The 26,218-nt window shown below is 37.2% G+C and overlaps 1 protein-coding gene across 4 annotated transcripts in view; it reads right to left on the reverse strand.

Annotated features, from left to right (window-relative positions):
- Positions 1 to 26,218, reverse strand: part of mol (dual oxidase maturation factor 1 mol) — a 101,266-nt gene that overhangs the window by 54,726 nt on the left and 20,322 nt on the right. For 3 of the 4 annotated variants that reach the window (XM_069827272.1, XM_069827269.1, XM_069827271.1), the window contains exon 2: positions 2,976 to 3,149. In XM_069827272.1, the coding sequence (XP_069683373.1) occupies positions 2,976 to 3,140 (165 nt within the window). In that variant the 5' untranslated portion in view covers positions 3,141 to 3,149. Of the gene's footprint in view, positions 1 to 2,975; positions 3,150 to 18,239; positions 18,399 to 26,218 lie in introns of those variants that run through there. The other variant, XM_069827270.1, reaches the window with a different exon arrangement.

Consider the following 26,218-nt stretch of genomic DNA (forward strand, 5'->3'; position numbering starts at 1 on the left):
TTTGACACTTCCAATGTTAATGGATGGCAATGAGATATGGTCTGTAAAAATATCTGATAAATCAAGAATTAGAGCGGCTGAAATGAAGTTCATGGGAAAAACTGCGCAATGTATTTTGTTATGTCACAAGGCTAGTGAAGAAATCTATACTAATAATAAATCTGAAGCCGAAATTGTTCTGGTAATTTTCGATTTTCCAAAAATAATTGGTCCTAGCATATATAATTAACCACCCTGAAACCGAAAATCGCTTTTTTGAAATTTTTGTTTGTATGTATGTCTGTCTGTCTCTCTGAATGTTTGTTACCTTTTCACGCGATATTGGATGAACGGATTTCGATGAAAATTGGAATATAAATTAAGTTCGTTGTAACTTAGATTTTAGGCTATATGGCATTCAAAATACATTATTTGAAAGGGGGATTATAAGGGGGCCTGAATTAAATAAATCGAAATATCTCGCTTATTATTGATTATTGTGAAAAATGTTACATAACAAAAGTTTCTTTAAAAATAATTTGCGATACGTTTTATTCCTTGATAGGACTGATATTTAATGAGATAAATGAGTTTTAAAATTAAAATAACTGCCATCTAAGGCCGTATAATGAAATAAAAAACAAATGACTTCGTCTATAAGGGGCCTTGGACAGCAACAATCGAAAGCTATGAAAGATAGCCTACAGAGAATGTTTCTGTGTTTGTATGAAGTAATATCGGAAGCTAAATTAACCGATTTGTATAATTAATTATTATTTCACCATTGGAAAGTGTAGTTTTTCTAGATGGACATAATGCTATAATGTTATTACAGTAACTTCTGATATAATATAATATAATGTAATATAATATAATATAGTATAATATAATATATAATACACTCAGGAACAAAAAAAACGGACACTTCTATATTTGCTTGTATTTTGTTGCCAATTATTTCAAAATGAAACAAAACCCATTTAAACAAAATAATGTTTCGTTTAGCACCTTATACGACAACATTTGAAAAAAAAAAATCTCTGATGAGAAAATTTACAAAAAAAATTACAAAGGGCGTATAACTATGGCATCGTTTGGTCAACTCTTTTCTTCATTTTATGGTGTCTTAAACATTAAAAACTCTTTTCAGTAACGGGTATTACCCCCTCTGGCTTGAATAACTGCATCCATACGTCTTGGCATGCTCTCAATTTGGTTAGCAATGTCTTCTTGAGGAATAAGTTCCCATTCTTCGCCAAGTACTCGCCTCAACTCTTGTAACGAGTCTGGTCTCGGTCGTCTATTCTTAACACGCCGTCTCAGCATGTCCCACACGTGTTCAATTGGGTTCATGTCTGGACTCCTTGCTGGCCATGGAAGAACATGGATTCCCACTTCTTGGAGATAATCTCCAACCGCATGGGCAATATGCGGCCGTGCATTATCATGCATTAAAACAAAATTATCGCCTACAAATTGGCCAAATGGCACAACATGATTAGCCAAACATTCATTTATATACCTATCAGCTGTTAGTCTTCCATTTTCAACAAAAACCAACTCTGTACGAGCATCCGTACACACTCCTGCCCAAACCATCACTCCACCACCTCCATGCGGCACATTTTCGGAAATGCAACACTGTGAAAATCATTCTCCCCTCCTTCTCCAAACTCTTTCACTTCCATCAGGTGAACACAGATTGAAACGGGACTCATCGGTGAACAGAACACAGCTCCACTGTCCATTTCTCCAATCCCTGTGATCATTTGCAAAACGCAGTCGTTCAACTCGATGCATCCTGAGAAGTCTGGGACCAGTTGCAGGTCTACTTGATATCAGTCCACTTGCCTTCAACCTCCTTCTAACCGTTTTGGCCGAAATTGGGCGTCCATGCATGTTAACAAATTGCTGGGCTACACTAGTAGCTGGCAGGTTGCGCTCCCTAAGAACTCTCAACTGTCTTCATTTGGATTTGTAGCTCTTGGACGACCCGAACCTGTTGTTCTGGTATATTCTAGAGTCTCTCTATACCGTTTTATGGCATCATGGGTTGTGCTTCTAGCCATATTCATAATATTTGCAATGTAACGTACACTGCGTCCATCATCGTAAAGGGCTACAGCTCGAGCCACATCTTCAGTTCGCATCTTGTTTTAAGACAAATGTTACAACCCCACTTAAACTCAGAAAATGTAAAAATAAAGAAATAACGAATGATAACGATAATGAAGCACAAAATGGTTGAGACAAAATTGTTATAGCTGAGACTCCGAAAGCAAAACTGGAATATTTGGTTGTAATGGCTTGTTTATAAAACGAAAAACAATCAACAATGTATACACGTCTCCATAACAACAGATGGCTACCATAATATTGTATGAGAACATAATGTTTTGCAAAATGCCAGCAAATATTAAAGTGTCCGGTTTTTTTGTCCCTGAGTGCATTATATAATATAATTTAAGTTATTTGAAGGGTTCAGAACCATAGTGGGCCAAGCGCCATTTACTGAATACGTAGACAACAAGGGTTAAAATTAAGTTATTACCATAATTCAATGGAAACATATAACAAGTAAAATAAAGTATACACATTAAATCTAAATGATGTCAATGTTCATTAAACTATGGTTGCATGTAATACAAATTAGAAACATTTTAAAGGAATTGTCATTGCATCAATGAGTGTCTCTGGACCAAAATGATCGCATTTTAATTATTTGGATGCAATTTAAATTAAGTAACATATTAAACGATGTATCCTTCTATCAAACACGAATGTTCCCTGGATCAAACGTCCTATTTTAATTATGTAATTACTTTATATTTATTTCTAACGGGTGCAGCGGAGCGCACGGGTACGGCTAGTATTAAATAAACTAAAACTTACATCAGTGCTGAATAAAATACACGAGATCGTCCCCAAGAATAATTAAAATGACCAACCCTGGGGAACAAGACGTCAGGGACGACTACTGGACAACTGAGACTCACCTCTTTGCGCATGCCCGGAAAGATGACCAGGAAGGCGATGAACACGGTGCAGAAGATGAGATACAGGGTGAGCGTCTGCACGTCCCCCGTGACAGGGGTGCGGTTGCTGTAGCTGTACAGGGTGGGGCCGCCATCGTTCCGGAACGCGTCGAACCAACCCTTCATGGCACCCCTCTGCAACAGATTCATTTGCTAGTTGTTTAATGTGTTCTCATCGAATAGTGCTTCGTTTATGTACGAGTTTCTCTTTACCCATGGGCCCCAAACTTCTCGAAGGCGCGAGATTTCTGTTTGCGACCCCCATATCAGACCGGTCCTCGGCCCAGCTATAATTACTCAGAAGCAGTGCGATTTTATAAGAAGAGCATTTTCAGTACTTTCCGGGAGAAACTAAAAAATTACGACAGTCACACATGGATACTGAACCTGTTTCTAGACACTTGCGTTCAACTTGCTGAAGTTCCAACAGATATTAAGGGAAAACTCATTGAAATATGGACCTACGTATGGAATGTTGAGTCAATTTTTTTACAGACTAGAACAGTTTTGTATCAAGAATACCCCAAACTTGCAAAAGAAGCTCTTAACATTGCAACCTCATATTTATGCAGAATAAGTTTCTTGTCTATGATTGCCATGACAACAAAAGCGGATTTTGTAAATCTTCTCGCGAACCACCGTAGCTTTTTACACGAGAGGGAGTCGCAACCCACACTTTGGGAACCACCGTCCTTACCAGTCGCCAATGACAGACTTATTTTCGTGACTGTTAACGCCCGCGCAGAGTACATGACGGTTGAGGCGGGAGCGTGCCACGCAGTTTACACTATGCACTAGACCAGTGATATCAAAGCAAGCGCATTTTTCTGGCCTTGACGTCGTGCGCGGGCAGCAAGCGCTAAGAATGGAAAGAGGAAGGGTTGTGTATATGAATAAGCAACCTGTTGGATTAAGAAAACAGTGGTGCACAAACTTCAAACGGAACGTGAAATTTTATGTCGTTATTTTTATATGGCTTCTTTCTGTTTGATATTATCTATATTGTCTGTAAAACAAAAGTACCAACACTGATTTCTTAATATTGCACTTGTGTTTTAAATCTTAATAACATAATAGAGAGTTAAGAAGGAATATTCACTTAAATTCCACAGTAGTATAATATTATACTGTATTAAGTGGATGAAACACATCATTCATAAAGAAAGTGATATTCCAAAGAAAGAGATTGAGTATGACATGATAAGTTGGAATTTATATTGATGTATCTTTAGCCTTACAAAAGTAATCAATAAACTAATCAAAACAATATTACAGTACAAAGGAAAGTTACCTAGGTACTGTATCTGTTTTAAGTGTAACTAATATTACATAACAAAACTCTTATCGCATTATGCTTTTAAGGTGATATTGGTGAGCAACTTCCTATCATCAGAATATTAAATTATTTTCTCGAAATATGCTGAAGCTATAGAGCTGACATTTTTACAACACATGGGTACGTATCTTTCGCTTATGATGTAACAGTAGTTGCTTTGTTAATTCATTTCCTTACAAACAATTTCCATGCGAATATTTTCAAAATTTTCAATACACTATCTTCAGTAATACGTATATACGGTATATTAGATTTACGAAAACATTCTGTAAGGCTACTAAATAAATAGGCCTATACCTGAAAATTTCACTTTTCTATACGAAAAGTTGAGAAAATATTTCTTTTGAATAAAAAAATCAAACTTGTGAAAAATGAGCATTAAAATTAAAACTTACATTCTTATAATGCACTTATACTTCTCAGGCAAATCTAAAAAATTACCATGGATACAGTTTTAATAAGTTCTCTTCCCTTTATCTATTGAATCAGTGCTGGCCATCCCTGAATATAACTCGACCAAGCGGCATATACCACCTCTTTCGTCTGTCTCTTTCCTTTCCGCTGTAAAGCGCTCAGGCTCTCCTGGGCTCTAAAGCGCGCGCTTGCTCCTGTGGGCATCAATTGACATGCCTGCACTAGACAGATGTTCTCTTTAACTTGTTATAAAGAATTGTAAATATTCTCGAATTGTCATTCTCTTGAAGTGTTCGTCGCCTATTCGTTATTCTGTGGTTTACATTGTTGTTACTGATGCTCTGGTTTTCAAGTTGATCATTTCTTCCATACACGGAAGTAGTTTAATTCAATGTCTCCTTTTCATAGTTCATTTTTAGCTTATTGTACCCATAAGTCTCGAATGATTATTTTTTCATATAATTTTCAGTTTTGTCACTTATCATGATATTAAAACGTTAGTCAATTATTATGTTTTTTATCAAAAATGCAGAAGAATCTCTGTGCATATGCAAAGACAATCAGACTGTTGAACATTTCATTTTTCACTGTCCAGTGTTCGAAAGAAAAAGACACTTTTTAAGATATCATATCTCGGACTGCAATTTAAATTACTGCACACCCCTTTACCATTTGCTTAGGAAAAAATGTTGCTATAAACAATTCACAGAGTTTATACACCACATCCACGCAAGACTGTAGCTATTAATTGTATGTAAATTAATGATGATATAAAATCCTAATGCACTATCTAAAACAAGGTGTCTCTCTTTGAGACATAATAATAGTAATAACAACAATAACTACCCATGTATAATACAAACATAGTTATTGTTGTTATTACTATTGTTCAGTTATAATCCATCCTTGTCATCCGAGGCTTCTGTTGAGACTTGAAAGCAATGTAAAAATGACGCTCAATAGGTTGCTAGCCCAAAGAGGTGCAATTGGTGGGGTTCCCACCTATACAGCATTTCCTCTGCATATGACATTTCAGTTATACCGCTGATACTCTGTCCCCAGAGCCTCGTTCGTTCAAAACGGGTTGCACCACGGGAAGGTGAGGATGGGATTTGGGTAGGAGAGGTTGTAGATTGAATGCACATCACTACCTTTTAGCAACCCATGTAACCCACGTAACCATGTCGAACGAATGAATCGATGCAGAATTCCAAAAGCACTGTTTCATTACCATCCATATGGCAAAAGATCTTTAGGCCGTCCAAAGAAGAGATGGACTGAAAATTCTAGTTTGAGACCGTAACAGGCCACTTGGTCTAATACATGTTAGGAAGATGATGATGATGATGATGACTATTGTTCAGTATTTGATGACAGGTATATAGTTTGTAACCGTAAGTAATTTTATTTTTATTTCTTTACTATCGCAAACCCCCTATATATTAGGTGTTTAATTTGTAACTAAGCCAATTTTGTGCATTATCTTTTTACTGTTGCTTAAAATTATGTATAAAATCGCAAATTTATGTAATATTCTTGCAATCTCTGTACACCTTCGATTATAATTTCTGATTTTATTTAATTTTGTTTTAACTGAATGTAATTATTGCATAACGTATTTAGTATTGTTTACTGTCTATTAATTAATGTATTTATATTGTAACTATGACTCATGCCTCCTACTACTTCTTTAAAATTGTGTATTATCTCTACATAATGTATTTCACATGTAACAAACTACAACCCTAATATACCAAAGGTAAAATAGGGTTTCAATATTTGGATAACAATAATAATTATTATTATTATTATGTTTTAATATCAAGATATGATAGGCGATATAATAGTTGGTAAAGCATCGTAAAATAAACCAGCCAGTGGCCATAATAATTACTGTATATGTTTAGTAATATTACTGACCCACCGGCGTATTCTTTTTAATTGGTTTATTTTACGACGGTTTATCAACTACGATGTTTATCTAGTGTCTGAGGGAAATGAAGGTAATAATGCCCGCGAAATGAGTTCAGGATTCAGCGTCAAACGTTACCCAACATTGGCTCTTAATTTGTTCAGGGAAAACCTCAACCAGATAACTTGCCCCAACCAGGATTTGAATCCGGGTCCGGGTCTGCTCGTTTCACGGTCAGACATGCTAACCATTGCTCACAGCGGTGAACACCGGCATGTTCAGGGGCGTCCATGCTAATAATACGTGCAATGTATACAGTTCTGTCCCACAGATACTTTGTAAGTCCCAGAAAGGAGGCAGTGCGCATGATCAGACATACAACGAAACAAAACTAATTTTATTACCTCAACTAGTCTTGCTCTTGTGAACCAGGTCGCACGTCTTCTGATCATGTGCAGTGCCTCCTTGCCGGGACAAAACTTTTTTCTAAGACTGTACTTTTATGCTTATGAAGTGCAGAATTATAATTATCTTGACAATAATAATAATAATAATAATAATAATAATAATAATAATAATAATAATAATAATAATAATAATGTTTAGGTGAGGAGTTTGGACTTTTTCCATTGCTGGTTGTCACAATCAAAAAATTAAGACACAACGTTTCGAAAGGTGATTCTCCCTTCGTCTTCAGGTGGAAGGAAGGAAGGAAGGAGAGAAGAGAAGAGAAAAACCTACTGTTGGGATCGTTACGTACAGCTATTCTGTATGACTGATCGTCGATTCCTGGCTTCCGTGGAGATTAGCGGAGAGTCGGGTAGTATCGGACAGTGCGTTTCTTTCATCTACCACCATATGGTAGTACCTGAATGACATGGTTACGTTTCTCTATGCGACATCACAGAAACGTAACCATGTCAATCAGGTACTATCATCGTGTGGTAGATGAAAGAAACTCACTGTCCGATATTACCCGATGTCCGATACTACCCGACTCTCCCCTATAATTAAGAAAGACCCGAAGTCATTAGCAATATGTTGACACTAAAACCAAACGGAATAAAGAAGATGGGCGTGAAGTAGCTAAAAAATTGATGAAAGGCACACAAAAGGAGGAGGTGGGGAACTAAAAAATGAACAAGTGTTATGATACCGCGATAGAAAGTAATAGAAAGATAAAAAGGAAAAAAAAAAACGTAACGATCCCAACAGTAGGTTTTTCTCTTCACTCCTTCCTTCCTTCCTTCCACCTGAAGACGAAGGGAGAACCACCCTTCGAAACGTTGTCTTAATTTTTTGATTGTGACAACCAGCAATGGAAAAAGTCCAAACCCCTCACCTAAACATTAGCAATCCACCATTGCTTTCCAACCCCCCATTTAGATCAGTAATAATAATAATAGTTATTAGCATCATCAGAAACCAGGAGTTACGCTTTCGAGGTCTAGTATGAGGTCATGCATTTTGCACAATTGAAGTTGTTCGCGATGTCTTCGCCGAATGTTTCAAATTTTACCATAGCTATAACCACAGTCCAGTATATACAGTCGCGAAGCTCAATACGTAGGGAATATGCAAACATTAGGTAGTTGCTCATCACTAGGATCGCTAATATCGCCTCATTACAGGCAATGCAAAATAGTACCGTCACAGTCTATTGTTTCAAAACTTAAGCTTCGTGATTGTATATAGTAGGCTTATTAATTTCACAATACGTTCGTCAGTCACTCTTTCAGAATCTCCTTCCTTTGTTTTTCGCCCATTATTTTGCCTTTAATTTATTTCGCCCGTTACTTTCTTGTAAATAATATATAAATAATACAGAAATTATTCTTATTAAGTGTAAATCGAATTTTTCATGAGTTTCGAAACTATACAGGTAGCAAAGAGGTAGATAGGTAGTTAAATCTATACTAATAATAAATCTGTAGCCGAAATTTTTCTGGTAATTTTCGATTTTCCAAAAATAATTGGTCCTAACATATATAATTAACCACCCTGAAACCGAAAATAGCATTTTTGAAATTTTTGTTTGTATGTCTGTCTGTATGTTTGTTACCTTTTCACGTGATAATGGCTGAACCGATTTATATGAAAATTGGAATGTAAATAAGTTCGTTGTAACTTAGATTTTAGGCTATATGCATTCAAAATACTTTATTTAAAAGGGGGGTTATAAGGGGGCCTGAATTAGATAAATCGAAATATCTCGCTTATTATTGATTTTCATGAAAAATGTTACATAACAAAAGTTTCTTTAAAATGATTTCCGATTAAGTTTTATTCTTTACAAAATTTTGATAGGACTGATATTTAATGAGATAAATGAGTTTTAAAATTAAAATAACGCATCTAAGACGGTGCAATGAATTAAGAACAAATGACTTCGTCTATAGGCCTTGGACAACAACAATCGAAACAGGGGCCTTGGACATCAACAATCGAAACAGGGGCCTTGGACATCAACAATCGAAAGCTATTAAACATAGCCTACAGAGAATGTTTCTGTGTTTGTATGAAGTAATATCAGAAGCTAAATTAACCGATTTGTATAATTAATTATTATTTCACCATTGGAAAGTGTAGTTTCTCTAGATGGACATAATGCTATAATGTTATTACAGTAACGTCTGAGTAAATCGAGGACAGGTAAGATTAAAATAGCTTCTTATGCACAGAAAATTTGATAGGCTATTTTGTACATTCGTTTTCTGTATTTCTTAAAATAATATTTATGTACACTCATTTTAATCTCAGAGAATTAACGAACAACGAGAGTGTATTGATTTAGTATGCAGTAATAGTACGTTAGCTTAGCAATCCATCATTTTATAATTCAAATTTTAACTATGTTCAATTGAATCGTGTTAAAATACATAAAATATATATGCAATAAATGCAATGCAAAAAAAAATTGGGTAATGAGCGAAGCAGATTATGTTGCGCTGTTGTAAAAGTTGTTCCCTGGATCAAATGCCCTATTTTAATTATGTAATTACTTTATATTTATTTCTAACAGGTGCAGCGGAGCGCACGGGTACGGCTAGTAAAAAATAAAACTCTTTAATGTTTATTTTCTTTATAACAAAGAAAATGAACTTACTAGTGATGATTTGTTTTACTTTTATTCTATAAATGAAATATAAAATATTCGCATTTTTGGCTTTATTTTAACAATATATTTTATTAAATAATAATTACAATTTAGATCTTATAATGATATTGTAAATGAGGTCATTTTCTCTTCAAAAATAACAGTGAAATTTAAAATGTTTTTAACAAGAAGCGTTAAGGGACGGTAACAACTAGGTACATTTCAATACTATTGCATAGTGACTTCCTTCCAACCTTTGCATGAAGCCCTATCAATTTCTGAGACTGACCAGCATACATTCTCATGGGGGCAGATAAAAAAGTTATTTTTTTTTCTTCCATCATGTTATTAATGTCAAAAGAAGTGCTTATACAAATTTTGGCCACTCGACCGCAATTACGAGGGCCGTAAAAAATAAGTTCGGCAGATGTCGTTAACAGAAAGAAAACACAATTTCACTGGAAAAATTTATTGGAACAGACACAGCAATTGTTGAGCTATTTTTCAACATGTTCCCCACCGGAACTGAGACATTTGTCATATCGTCATGGGATCGACAGAGGACGGCTGTCAAACGCTGGTTCCATCCCAGGCGACTGACTCCTACGACAGGAGGATACAAAAACTGATCCCATGGTATGACAAATGTCTCAATTCCAGTGGAGGATATGTTGAAAAATAGCGTAACAATTGCTGTATCTCTTTCAATAAACTTTTCGATGAATTGTGCTTTTTTCTGTAAACGGCCCCAGGGAAAATCATTTTCTGGACGGCCTCTTAATTTCAGTCGAGTGGCCAAAATTTGTATAAGCACTTCTTTTGACATTATTAACATGGTGGAGAGAAAAAAATAACTTTTTTATCTGCCCCCATCAGAATGTTTGCTTGTGAGAGGGAAATGGGGACTTTTCCCTTAAGTTCAGGAAAAAATTGAGAGCATTTATCTTATGGATTACTCGATGCTGTAGCTAATGAAGGGAGATTAATACATTAATTTAGCGTCTAACTGTTATTTTATTAAGAACCATAATTTTGCGGGAATAATTAAGTGAATTAACAACGAACATCTTCAAATTATGAGCAGTCATGGATGCGTGTTAACATATAGAATGCGAAATAGGGATCAGGACGGAGAGATGGTTCTAGATTCATCAGCGTCTGATTAAGTCACTGCTTGTTTAGAAACTATTGTTCATTTTAGTAAATATGAATGATTGTAAGTGAAATACAAATTATAGTCCTTGGCCGGATTCGAAGTCTGAATGTTCGGTTCCGTGGTCCATCGCTCAGCCGCGGAGCTAATTCAGTGAGTTTCTTAGAAGCCTAAAATTCCTCTATGTTAAGTTTGACATAGTGGGTTTGCTTACATTATGTAATTCGCACACTTGGGATTTTTAGGGTCGAATAAGATAGGCTGCAACAATTTTATGTAAAAATTCCTAAATGTATGCAACACGAGAAACTACCGAGCGATGATATTGCCTAAAACTAAGCGCATTAAAGTACTTACGTTTCAGCCTACGCTAAACGAGCCTAAAAATCCGAGATCTAGTAATTAGATTTAAATTTGATTAGTTTTGCATTTAACTGAACAAATAGACCTTCCTGTTATTTCCTGCTTTAAGAAAAAAGTCTTGGACAGTAGAAGAGGAAGTTTTTTGCCTTGCTACTAATGGCTCCTCTAGACGTGTTGACATCATAGCGTATTCCCAGACTACCAAGAAAGGATATATAATTGATCCTACCATAAGGATTGAAACGGGGAGTAGCCAGCCGGAGGATGTCAATCAAGAGAAGATCAACATTTATCTGCCAACAGTTAATTACTTCAAAGCAAAATACCAGCTTGAAGACATTGAGGTGATTGGTCTTCTTATTGGAGCTCGTGGTGTGATTCCCAAGTTCTTTGAAAGCTTCAGGAAGACTTTTGAACTACCACAGACACTTACTGCTGACATCATAACTTCAGATTTGAAACGCTCTTGCCAAATTCTGAGTCATCATATTCACTCTGTTTAATTTTTTTTATTCACTTTCTATTCATATATGTTTATTTTAATTTTCTTTCTACAAAATTTATGTAAACATTTTATATTGCAAAATTCATGTAGGAGAGTATACTGAGTCCTTCTGGGCTACCTCCAATGGGAGGCAGTTATTACCTTACCTAGTCTACATAATTTTGGGTCGGGAAATCACTGTACTCTTTCACATTAGATGCCGTTCTCTACACTGGAATAATACCGGCGTGTCTCGTTCCTAATAGGGATATCTTATGCGAAGTTTTGCCGTTAGATGGCAGGAGCGTTCCATGCGGCACAACAATTGATTACGTTCTCCTGCTTGTTGGTTTTCTGTGCGTGTCAAAATTGTATTTACAATTATTTTGTATAACCTGGTATAATTTAATATAATTCATTATTTTCTTACCTCATAATTTAATTTAATTTACAATAAATAATAGCGTAAACCTGTATAATACTGACCGATTCCCCTTAACAGATGGGTGGGGAAATCTGCAGTATGCAGAATATAGATACGAGTAAATTGAATATTCATGAACCTAAACGAGAACTTTGAGAACGAGGTGCACGAATAAAAAAATAAAAATAAAAAAATAGGAACTTTGTCAAAAGTAAATATTACCTCTTTAATTACTAGTATTGTAAGTACCGTACGCTAAAAGCAGCATATGCAGCCACCAATGTTTTTTTTTTTTTTTTAGGGAAGGGACTGTCGAGATTGAATTCCTCGTATTTTTTCTCTAGTTACAGAAAGATCAAATGCTATGTTTGATAAGATGATATAATATGATCGCAGTGGTATCACGATTATTCCTGTGTTTTGTCGGTTAAAGACATGCAGTTTTGAATACTATGGAGGATAATTTTGAAAATTTGAAGTAAAAACATGGTTTTAATAATTAGTCTACAGCACATTAAAACATTATTCACGAAATAGATTTCACTATAGATCATCCTGGATAATAAACATCCCAGTTAATCGAGAGTTTACTGCAGGCGTAAAATGCTGGCGACTCCTAGAAGTACTGAATATAATCTAAGCTAACAGCATGCTGTCGAGGTTTTATTAATTTTTCTTTTCTCTCTTCCAAAATGAAACTGTAGCCAGCAATTCCTTACTTGAGGTAGTTATTTTTGTTTAATAGCGTAATTTAATTAGTTAAATTTTTAAGGATTAAAGCATATATCCAGAAAATTTCAGGACCTGAATGAAAACAAAAGGCTTTCCCTGGTTTTTACATAAAGGAACACAACAAAAAATTGGCATTTTGAGTTGTTTTTAAGAGCATTTAATGTACTAATACACTATGTAGGCCTAAATCCTCAATGTTTATATACTGGAAAACAAATGCATACGCAAAGCGCATCCCTCAAAAGTACACGCGCGCTCTCTGTGGCGTGGCTCAGTCGGTTAAGGAGCTTGCCTGCCGGTCTGAAGTTGCGTTCGGGCGCGGGTTCGATCCCCGCTTGGGCTGATTACCTGGTAGGGTTTTTTTCCGAGGTTTTCCCCAATCGTAATGTGAATGCAAGGTAGTCTATGGCGAATCCTCGGCCTCATCTCGCTATCACCAATCTCATCGACGCTAAATAACCTAGTAGTTGATACAGCGTCGTTAAATAACCAACTAAAAAAAAAACTCTCTGTTGGTGCTAGTTCAGGATATCCCTATTACGGTGGAGGACAGGTGGATGTTATCGTGTGAATCGCGCTATAGACTCCACCAACAAGAGTCGGCCCATCCTTTCCTTGGGGAAGAGTACATACAAGTGACGTGGTGATCTCATCGCTTTGCTCTCACACTCGCACCTGAAGTCAGTCGGTCCATTCAGTTACGTGGTTTGAATTTACATCTCCGTGTATGAACTGCAGTAATGTCACGTGTTCAAGTGTTATTGCATGAGATGAACCGGACTAATGAAGCACATTTGAGCTCACGTTTGATTGTCACTGGATAAACACCAACGTGTCGAGTTCTGTCTTTGTACATCCCTAATTGTTATTCTTCATTGCTTATTTTGACTGTAAAATATCCACAGGTTCGAAGGCAAAGAGGGGAACATAACTCTCCACTGTAATCAGGGGACAGCATAGCAAAGAGAATTGTATTGTGGTGGCTTGGAATGCAAGGTACACACTCACACACAACAGATGATACTGACAATCGCAACTATATAACATACAAGTCGAACACTACCTTAACTATAACTTTTAATAATCTATAAGACTTCGTTGATAAACACAGTGACTAAGAACCAATCATTGTCAGTTTGTAGATTTACGATATTGCGACTTCATCCCCAATGGCACCGCACGGGTTGTAGCCATCCATCCATCCATACATCTATCCACGCACCATTGGGTGTTCAGTTTTTCCTTGAATACTGCGAGGAAACTGAATAGCATGTAAGCTTGCTACACTCTCCTGGTCGATGGAACTTATCGCGCCATGCAACAGGCGGCGAGTTCGATGCAGAGGAAGGGGAAAGTAGCATTCCTTGGGTCACTTTTGCATTGCCGCATCCGAGAGAAAGTGGCGAAGTTGCGGAGTTTTGGATGGCCGCCAGGGGCCGCAAGTAGCGACCGCAGGTCTTTGTTTCCAGGAACAGAACCGACATGCATGACCACTCATCGCACTCTGCGCTGGACGTGCTTCCACGCCTTCTGATTGGCCACAGTGACTGCTCCATTATGTGCTATTGTTGTATTCCAACAGTGTGCCATTGTTGTATTCCTTGTGGTGTATTCCAACAGTGTGGTATTGTTGTATTCCTTGTGGTGTATTCCAACAGTGTGGTATTGTTGTATTCCTTGTGGTGTATTCCAACAGTGTGGTGTTGTTGTATTCCTTGTGGTGTATTCCAACAGTGTCCCATTGTTGTATTCCTTGTGGTGTATTCCAACAGTGTGGTGTTGTTGTATTCCTTGTGGTGTATTCCAACAGTGTGGTATTGTTGTATTCCTTGTGGTGTATTCCAACAGTGTGGTGTTGTTGTATTCCTTGTGGTGTATTCCAACAGTGTGGTATTGTTGTATTCCTTGTGGTGTATTCCAACAGTGTGGTATTGTTGTATTCCTTGTGGTGTATTCCAACAGTGTGGTATTGTTGTATTCCTTGTGGTGTATTCCAACAGTGTGGTAACAGTGTGGTGTTGTTGTATTCCTTGTGGTGTATTCCAACAGTGTGGTATTGTTGTATTCCTTGTGGTGTATTCCAACAGTGTGGTGTTGTTGTATTCCTTGTGGTGTATTCCAACAGTGTGCCATTGTTGTATTCCTTGTGGTGTATTCCAACAGTGTGGTATTGTTGTATTCCTTGTGGTGTATTCCAACAGTGTGGTGTTGTTGTATTCCTTGTGGTGTATTCCAACAGTGTGGTATTGTTGTATTCCTTGTGGTGTATTCCAACAGTGTGGTATTGTTGTATTCCTTGTGGTGTATTCCAACAGTGTGGTATTGTTGTATTCCTTGTGGTGTATTCCAACAGTGTGCCATTGTTGTATTCCTTGTGGTGTATTCCAACAGTGTGCCATTGTTGTATTCCTTGTGGTGTATTCCAACAGTGTGGTATTGTTGTATTCGTTGTGGTATATTCCAACAGTGTGGTATTGTTGTATTCCTTTTGGTGTATTCCAACAGTGTGGTGTTGTATTCCTTGTGGTGTATTCCAACAGTGTGCCATTGTTGTATTCCTTGTGGTGTATTCCAACAGTGTGCCATTGTTGTATTCCTTGTGGTGTATTCCAACAGTGTGCCATTGTTGTATTCCTTTTGGTGTATTCCAACAGTGTGGTGTTGTTGTATTCCTTGTGGTGTATTCCAACAGTGTGCCATTGTTGTATTCCTTGTGGTGTATTCCAACAGTGTGCCATTGTTGTATTCCTTGTGGTGTATTCCAACAGTGTGCCATTGTTGTATTCCTTTTGGTGTATTCCAACAGTGTGGTATTGTTGTATTCGTTGTGGTATATTCCAACAGTGTGGTATTGTTGTATTCCTTGTGGTGTATTCCAACAGTGTGGTATTGTTGTATTCCTTGTGGTGTATTCCAACAGTGTGGTATTGTTGTATTCCTTGTGGTGCAGCAGAAGGCACTTTTACTTGTAACACAATGAATATAACTGCAGTTTTCGTTGAATGGACTTCACTTGTTCCACTGTTAGGAAGTTTTAAGTAGTATCAGCTTTACTTGCTGTTGCAGTATTGTGAGAAAAATTTAGTGAAGTGCTGGCCCATTTTGGAATGAAAGCCACTGTGAAAGAGTTAGAAGCAGCCAGGTTCATCTCTGTGATCATTGGTTCCTCCAGTTAATTGAAAACTGACCCCGTCCTTGTGAGGTTTTCTTTTTTTCAGCATAGGAATTAAAGTAAGAATAATTAAATTTAGTTTTTGCGACTAAAGGCTGGCCACAATAAATCGGGAACGGAAACGACGAGAACGAGTACGGTAAAAATAATTAAAATAAATGTATTTAAATGTGAGCATTCAGAATTAACGAGAAGCTTGCCGAAGCCCGGAAACGGGAACTGAGATTTGGCCAAATTTTAATTTTGCCGTTCTCGTTTCCGATCACAGCCTACTAGATTCATTCTGTTGTCATCAAAAAGCTATTTGGTCGTCGTATTTTTGTAGCAAGGAGGCCGTGACAATTTCTTTTTCATCCATTGTTTGTAACTAACCTATAAATTCAGTAGAATCACTTTCTATTTATACTACATGTATATATGACCAGAATTGAATTCTAAAATATTGCGTGCCATAAATTTCGAAGTTGGTTAACCTGTGTTCATGTTGGCTGGCTTGTACTAATGAGAGAATGTCATTGGTCAAGTATCCACAAAAAACATCAGAATGCGTAATATCGACTTTACATATCGTTATTGACATACTACATAGGCCTACATAATCGATATGCATAGCCGTTTCCGTTCTCGGTTTATTGTTAATAAAAAATCTTCACGTCCACGTTCTTCGCTTCCCGTTTTCGTTTCCGGTTTATTGGGGACCAGCCTTAACTTCTTGGAATTTAGTACCACATAAAAGTGTCTCGGTTTTTATTTAGAAATTCTGGTCACCCTCTCTAATACACACGGACGTTCGTACACCATGTAGGAGTACACAGCACTGCGTGGTTGTGTCCCAGCTGAGGTGATTGTTTTTATAGGAAATATGGCAGCAGCTTCCTTCAAATCAAGACTCTGCGTGTGGATAAATGAGGCGCTCATCACTCTTTCCGCGGCATCCAGGGTGGAGGCAGGCTGTGAAAGTGATTTCAATTGTGTGCAGATGATGGAATTGCAGGGTAGACGAGATCTCTTCCCTGTGACGCATGCACCCGGATCCGCTCCAAGGCCACGTGCAAGACAAGACTCGCCGCACGTACACGAGGCTTGGATGCTTCCGCTTCACAGCAGTCCGATCTTTCCCAACAGCTGAATTTTCTCCTTGCACGGAAAGTCTGCCTCAATCGAAACCGAGGCGCCTCCAGAAATCAAAGAGGTGTTAAAAGTGACATCACAACAGTGCGGATACAGTAGTCTAAGGAACTGGAAAGTACTAATAACTGTTCCAAACAAATATGGAGCAGTTTCATCACTAACTGAAGGTACAGGAAAATTCAACTTCCGGAGAAACATAAATTACATCAATAAAGGTCGACATGATAAAGGAAAAGTGGCGGTCTATTTAAACCATGGGTAACACTTGAAAATGCACTCGAAAATAGCAGACTAGACCGAATACTGCAGCACACAACTGTGCGGAGACTTTCCAACGAAAAATAAGACGCGGCCACCTCGTAACAAATGAAAAACAATCTGAGTACAAGGAACCGTCGCTCCGGTCTGGAGATCAGTTCTCTGCATGTGAAGTATACTGCAGGCACTGACTGGGAGAAACCACCAAACTTGGAATCTGTTTGCTAGATATAAAATAGGCCTACCTACAGGCGCTGACAGGGAGGAACCGCATAACTAGGATTCGGTTTGCTATATGTAAAGTACACTACAGGCGCTGACAGGAAGGAACCGCAGAACTAGGATTCGGTTTGCTATATGTAAAGTACACTACAGGCGCTGACAGGGAGGAACCGTCAAACTAGTAATCGTTGGCTAGGTGTAAAGTACACTACAGGCGCTGACAGGGAGGAACCGCATAACTAGGATTCGGTTTGCTATATGTAAAGTACACTACAGGCGCTGACAGGGAGGAACCGTCAAACTAGTAATCGTTGGCTAGATGTAAAATACACTACAGGCGCTGACAGGGAGGAACCGTCAAACTAGTAATCGTTGGCTAGATGTAAAATACACTACAGGCGCTGACAGGGAGGAACCGTCAAACTAGTAATCGTTGGCTAGATGTAAAATACACTACAGGCGCTGACAGGGAGGAACCGTCGAACTAGTAATCGTTGGCTAGATGTAAAATACAGCACAGGACTTACCGAAAAGTATGGAAGGCAGCAGAGAGCGAATCAAGGTGCGAACTCGGTGCTCCGCGAGCGGGAACTGATGCTCGGCAGGCGGTGCGGCGCCCCCGGCAAGGTTGTGCCGCCGCCATGGTTGCGACCTTGCAGCCAGGGCCGCACTTGCGCAAGTGAGCGGCTTCCGCGAAGACTGTGGACGCCCCTATATGATCCGAGATCTACCTCTGTTGTTGTTGTTTGTCTCCATGGCAACGCGTGACTTGGTCTCCTTGCCCCGTTTCGGCTCGCGCGAACTTTCAAATCCGGAAGCGAAGTGTGATGATTGTTAACTTGTAGGAATCAGTTTCGAACACGGGAATATTAAGTTGATAACACAGGGTTGTCATGTTTTGGCACTTTACATGACGAAGGGTCATTTTGAATTATTTTTTCATGCTCTCTGCAAAAATAAAATCCGTTTTAGTCAAACATGCACAGTTTTTTTTATACAATTCCTTAAGTTCGCTATACGGTATTTAAATATTTCGTTTGTAATCTTATACTGAAATCGATATAATCTATCGTAAAGTGATTGAACAGGATCGACTGTGAAACAATCGATACTTCTGCAGTTGTCTAGAAGTACAGAGAAGCATTGCAGTCATCTATACTAATAATAAATCTGTAGCCGAAATTTTTCTGGTAATTTTCGATTTTCCAAAAATAATTCGTCCTAACATATATAATTAACCAACCTGAAACCGAAAATCGCATTTTTGAAATTTTTGTTTGTATGTCTGTCTGTATGTTTGTTACCTTTTCACGTGATAATGGCTGAACCGATTTATATGAAAATTGGAATATAAATTAAGTTCGTTGTAACTTAGATTTTAGGCTATATGGCATTCAAAATACTTTATTTAAAAGGGGGGTTATAAGGGGGCCTGAATTAAATAAATCGCAATATCTCGCTTATTATTGATTTTTGTGAAAAATGTTACATAACAGATGTTTCTTTAAAAATGATTTCTGATAAGTTTTATTCTTTACAAAATTTTGATAGGACTGATATTTAATGAGATAAATGAGTTTTAAAATTAAAATAACGCCATCTAAGACGGTGCAATGAATTAAGAACAAATGACTTCGTCTATAAGGGGCCTTGGACAACAACAATCGAAACAGGGGCCTTGGACATCAACAATCGAAAGCTATTAAACATAGCCTACAGAGAATGTTTCTGTGTTTGTATGAAGTAATATCAGAAGCTAAATTAATCGGTTTGTATAATTAATTATTATTTCACCATTGGAAAGTGTAGTTTCTCTAGATGGACATAATGCTATAATGTTATTACAGTAACGTCTGAGTAAATCGAGGACAGGTAAGATTAAAATAGCTTCTTATGCACAGAAAATTTGATAGGCTATTTTATACATTCGTTTTCTGTATTTCTTAAAATAATATTTATGTACATTCATTTTAATCTCAGAGAATTAACGAACAACGAGAGTGTATTGATTTAGTATGCAGTAATAGTACGTTAGCTTAGCAATCCATTGTTTTATAATTCAAATTTTAACTATGCTCAATTGAATCGTGTTAAAATACATAAAATATATATGCAATAAATACAAGGCAAAAAAAATTGGGTAATGAGCTAAGCAGATTATGTTGCACTGTTGTAAAAGTTGTTCCCTGGATCAAACGTCATATTTTAATTATGTAATTACTTTATATTTATTTCTAACAGGTGCAGCGGAGCGCACGGGTACGGCTAGTATGATAATAAAAAAATTATTAGAGAATGTCTGGTGAACTGCGACACACGCCTCTTCGCATCAGACTGAGGATAATGAAACAGTTTGTGACAACATTGCGCAAAGATGGTGATTCTTTAAATACTAAGTTCTAAATTTTCCTTTCTCTCTGAGGCTAAATTTAAAGAATGTATATTTCTGAGACCCGACATAAAAAGTTTGATGAAAGATGAATACTTTGAAAATTTAATGACCCGTGAAGAACGACTGGTTTGGACAGGATTTTTAAGAATGTGGTTGACAGTTTCTTGGGTAATAGGAAACACCCAGATTTCAAAAACATTGTAGAAAATATGTTGGTAGCTACGAAAAATTTTGAATGCAATATGAGCATTAAAATCCATTTCCTTCATAGCCATCTTGACTTCTTCCTGGTTGTCTTGGAGATTACAGCGAAGAACACGGAGAAAGGGTTCATCAAGACATGAAAGAAATAGAAAAGCGTTATCAAGACAGTTGGGATGAAGTGGTGATGGTTGACTACTGTTGGTCTACGAAAAGAGACAATGTGGAGCTGCAACATAGAATACAATCTCGAAGACAGAACTTCAGATGAAGAGGAAGCGGTATTGAAAAATGAAGTGTCTGCATCAGACTTGGAATGAGTTGAATAAGATGGTGCTGTTTGATTTTGTTTACTGTGTAGACATTTTCAAAGATTACTTGATTTATGTATTTAAAACTGTTAGTATTGCATGAATGGAGCTATAAATATGGCAATTCTTCACATTATACAGTGTTTTCATACGTGCTAGGCAAAATCTGACTTCAGATTCTTCAACAGAAGTCAATAATTAATTAAAATCAACCTTCGATATTAAAAGCCTTGAACCAAGATTTAATTTCGCAACCCTGTGTAATCTTAAAAGTGCAATGCAGTATTTAGAGTTTCTAAGATTCCAGCTGTCTAGATGTCAGTGTTGTATTTACAATTTCCATTTGTTTGTGAATGCATTCGTTTAGCTTTTAGTCTATTTCTTATATGTGTAGGCCTCTTTGTTCATGTATTTATTTCACTAAACTTATAATAATCTTATCCTTATGGGGGAATGTTGTACTCTTGACAGTTACATTTTTTGTTGTGGCAAAGTTGACTAACCTAACTCCATTGTCATTACTACTTACGTGTAGGCTCTCTTTTCCAATTGTTGGTTTAAAAATATCCTCCCGTCCTACTTTAGCATTGAAATCTCCAGGTATTGATCAAATTCCAGCAGAATTAATACAAGAGGGTGGAAGGGCATTATCTAGCGAAATTTATAAACTTGTACATGCAATTTGGGAAAAGGAAATTGTACCAGAACAATGGAAGGAGTCCATAATCGTACCTATTTTTAAGAAGGGGGACAATACTAATTGCGGTAACTTTCGAGGAATATCACTTTTGTTGACGTCGTACAAAATTTTGTCGAATATCCTTTTGAGAAGATTAACTCCATATGTAGATGAAATTATTGAGGATCATCAGTGTGGTTTTAGACGTAATAGATCGACTATTGATAAGATTTTTTGTATTCGATAGATATTGGAGAAAAAATGGGAGTATAAGGATACAGTAAACAGTTATTCATAGATTTCAAAAAGGCGTATGACTCGGTTAAGAGAGAAGTTTTATATGATATTCTTATTGAATTTGGTATTCCCAAGAAACTAGTTCGATTAATTAAAATGTGTCTCAGCGAAACTTACAGCAGAGTCCGTATAGACCAGTCTCTGTCGGATGCTTTTCCAATTCACTGCGGGCTAAAGCAAGGAGATGCACTATCACCTTTACTTTTTAACTTTGCTCTAGAATATGCCATTAGGAAAGTTCAGGATAATAGACAGGGTTTGGAGTTGAACGGGTTACATCAGCTTCTTGTCTATGCGGATGACGTGAATATGTTAGGAGAAAATCCACAAACGATTAGGGGAAACGCGAAAATTCTAGTTGAAGCAAGTAAAGCGATAGGGTTCAAAGTAAATCCCGAAAAGACTAAGTATATGATTATGTCTCGTGACCAGAATATAGTACGAAATGGAACTATAAAAATTGGAGATTTATCCTTCGAAGAGGTGGAAAAATTCAAATATCTTGGAGGAACAGTAACAAATATAAATGACACTCGGGAGGAAATTAAATGCAGAATAAATATTGGAAATGCCTGTTATTATTCGGTTGAGAAGCTTTTGTCATCTAGTCTTCTGTCAAAAAATCTGAAAGTTAGAATTTATAAAACAGTTATATTACCGGTTGTTCTGTATGGTTGTCAAACTCGGACCCTCACTTTGAGAGAGGAACAGAGATTAAGGGTCTTTGAGAGTAAGATTCTTAGGAAAATATTTGGGGCTGAGAGGGATGAAGTTACAGGAGAATGGAGAAAGTTACACAACACAGAACTGCACGCATTGTATTCTTCACCTGACGTAATTAGGAACATTAAATCCAGACGTTTGAGATGGGCAGGGCATGTAGCACGTATGGGCGAATCCAGAAATGCATATAGAGTGTTAGTTGGGAGGCCGGAGGGCAAAAGACCTTTGGGGAGGCCGAGACGTGGATGGGATGTTAATATTAAAATGGATTTGAGGGAGGTAGGATATGATGATAGAGACTAGATTAATCTTGCTCAGGATAGGGACCAATGGCGGGCTTATGTGAGGGCGGCAATGAACCTCCGGGTTCCTTAAAAGCCAGTAAGTAAGTAAGTAAGTAAGCAAGTATAATAATCTTATACAGTCTTACTAATAAACCGTGTATAGTTTTTATACTAGACTTATGCAGAGTTGAGAGAGAAAACTTTACTAATAAAGCATGCATAAGCGATGGATGTATAAACAATCTGTAACTATACAATGGGAATTGCTTTACAGTAGTTATATACACGAAACTCCTTGTTTAAGCGTTGTATATAGAGAAAAAATGGCCGCCCCTCTAACAGCTGTTCGTATCGACTGTCATTTTATGATGATGGTTGCCTAGTAACCAAAGAAGAACAAACCAAAGAGCACAGAATAATTAGAATAATATTACTCTAGCTTGTACTCTTTGACCAAAATATAGTATGATAATCGATCACAGCCAGTTGTACTATCGATACTTAACACGCCACACTAGAGCGCTCTACCGGATGCAATAGAGAACCTCAGATATTCTATTATCTTTCGTAACGAAGTAATGACGAAACTATGACGTAGCTGTGTAACAGTTATACTGTTATACACGACGTATGTAGTGATTATTGGTAAGGAATTTACACACGACTTATAAACGAGATACTCATTGTATAAGTATAAGACAGTTAAACGTCTCTATATAGAGTTTTTATTAGTAAGACCGATAGAGTTCAGGGACATTTTAACTGAAGGAGGTGATTCCCCCTCAATATGTGCCTGAGTATTTTGTTGCCCAGACATTACAAATAATTGGTCTGAACGATGGACGGCACCGGTACGTATTTCATATGCAGGATGTGACACCCAGTAACCAGGGATGATGTGGAAGCACAAATGGTCGGGCGCTCAGGCCGTGGCGAGCCAAGGCCGCTGTTATGCGTCTGACGTCTTGTTTGTAGGCCAGTGTCGGTTGTTGACGAATTGTTGCCGATTGACCATGACCTGCAGCAAGGTGCTGCCATCTCGAGCGACCTGATTTAGAGAACAATTGATACTTGGTATGAGGCAATCGGATCCGATAACCGATTTGGCTGCTTTCATGCCAAGCGCAGAGCAGGTGTTGGAAGATCATTTTCTTTGCTTTACAATGCACAAATTGCTAATCAATCAAATGCACGGAACATTGGATGTTCTCCATTTGTTTTCTAATATGCCAGTAAACGTCTGTGATGTCACGAAATGTTTGCAACTTTGCAGTTTAGTATTCGCAACAGTTCATAGTTGAATCTTCTCCTCTGCAAAGAGCACATTTGATGATTTGCAAATTCCAGTTCTAAGAGATGCGCAGCCAAACAGTCATGTACTGTTACTAGTCTGAAGACAGCTAGTATTGTTCTTCTTCAAGAATTAGGAATCAAATGTTTATTTAAAATTTCACACCAAGATTTATTTTCACTAACATTATTATTATTATTATTATTATTATTATTATTATTATTATTATCATTATTATTATTATCATTATTATTATCATTATTATTGTTATTATTATTATCATTATTATTATTATTATTATTATTATTATTATTATTATTATTATTAGTACGGTATATGTGAGTTCACTATTTCATGCTGATCTAAACGAGATTGTTGTAGGCTACTTTTCGTACGTTGTATTTCTCAGTAGCGTATACTGGTTAAAGGGTTTGGGCTACCGCTGACCCTATTATTACACAAAATATATCTAACAATTACTTCAATTTTAATTACTATGGTAAAACTAATAATACAAAATTACTATATTATGTTATATTATAAACTTTTTCTTTTGTAATTTCCTTGGGCTACCGCCGGTAGCCCGCAAAATACGCCCCTGATTTCTATCCTCAGGCTAGGAGCGCTATACCTGGTAAGGTTTATCTTGTCTCAGTAGCAATAAAACCAAGTCCCTTCAACTGAGGGTGGAGATTATAGGAGCGTTATAAATTTTCAGGATTCCTTTCAAAACATTGTTATCGTACAGGCTGCCGGAACTCAGTTTCTTGAAAGACAAGCTCAGTGACGGAACTACACAGACATTTTGTAATTTTATTTTGCGCTACAGAATGAACAACTGGTCCCTTCCGCCACTGGATAGATGAACAGCATCGCTCCACTCCCCCATCACCATAACAATATAGACGAAGTAAGACATATCTCCTTTCTCTCTCTTTTCACGGTGAGACAAGATACATCACACAGACTTTACAGACCTGTAAGGTTCGCCTGCTCTGTTGTTTGGGGTAGCCAAGCATAACAAACCCCACAAAGTATTCGGTCATTCTAGATTTCGGTATACAATACGCTCAGCATGGAACCTACAGTATAGTCGTTTCCAAGCGCTGAAGAATTTGAATATCGATATTATCATCATCACCCAACATTCCTATCATAGAACCCGTCCACACCTCTGGAGTAACGGTTAGTGCGTCTGCCCGCAAAATCAGGTGGCCCGGATTCGATTCCCGGTCGGGGCAAGTTACCTGGTTGAGGTTTTTTTCAGGAGTTTTCCCTCAACCCAATATCAGCAAATGCTGGGTAACTTTCGGACTCATTTCACCGACATTATCACCTTCATCTCAATCAGACGCTAAATAACCTAACATGTTGATAAATCGTCGTAAAATAACCTACTAAAAATCTATGTTACATCTAATATTTTTCCAAATGTGCCCAAGTGACGTTCTTTGGCATAGTAATCATTTTATTACTAAACGCTTATGAAAAAAAAAACAATCAGGTAATAAGCCTAAGCAGGAATCGAACCCAGGCCCGATCGCAGCTCTGGGCCAGCGGGCAAACGCGCCAGCAGACTGAGTTAAGGCGATGGCTGCGAAATTGACAGTGACCACTATCTGTTCCGAAGTGAAGCGAAGACAACGGCAAAAACTGAAAATAAATTATAGATTCATTTTCTGAAGATGGACCTACAGTATCAGATCACTGAGATGAACACAAATTGAAATATAAATTTCAAACTTAATATTGTGACAGTAGCGTTTCAGAAATCGCGTTAAACATCTATCTATCTATCTATCTATCTATCTATATATATATATATATATATATATATATATATATATATATATATATATATGTAATTTAAACTGGTAATGGAAATTACGGGAAAACGGCTGAACGGATTTCAATGAGTGACCCCTAATTTTCATGCCTGGCATCCAAAGTTTTTCGGAAAAATAGTAGTTTTCAGTGAAATGTCAATTTTCCTACATAATTTTCCTATTTTCCAAAATCCATCTGTTGTCAGTTTTGAGAACTAATTTTATTGAATCACGGCCGACTTGATTGAATTTCAGAACAAAACACACACTACAATAAACAATAGGCTATTACACGAAGGCCATGACCTGCAGGATTGCCGACATATTTAGAGCTCAATTCAATTTGTTATTAAAAACTGATTCTGCAGTGTATAATTTTCTGAGTACAGCTGTGTATTGGATATTCAAATCTACGAAACCTGAGGTGGTTTGATGACATTATTACCATTAGAAATTAAATATTATTATAGTTAATATCATGATGCATCTATTTTTCATTAAT

This window comes from Periplaneta americana, chromosome 6 (genome assembly GCF_040183065.1).
Source record: "Periplaneta americana isolate PAMFEO1 chromosome 6, P.americana_PAMFEO1_priV1, whole genome shotgun sequence".
NCBI classification, from domain to species: Eukaryota; Metazoa; Arthropoda; class Insecta; order Blattodea; family Blattidae; genus Periplaneta; species Periplaneta americana.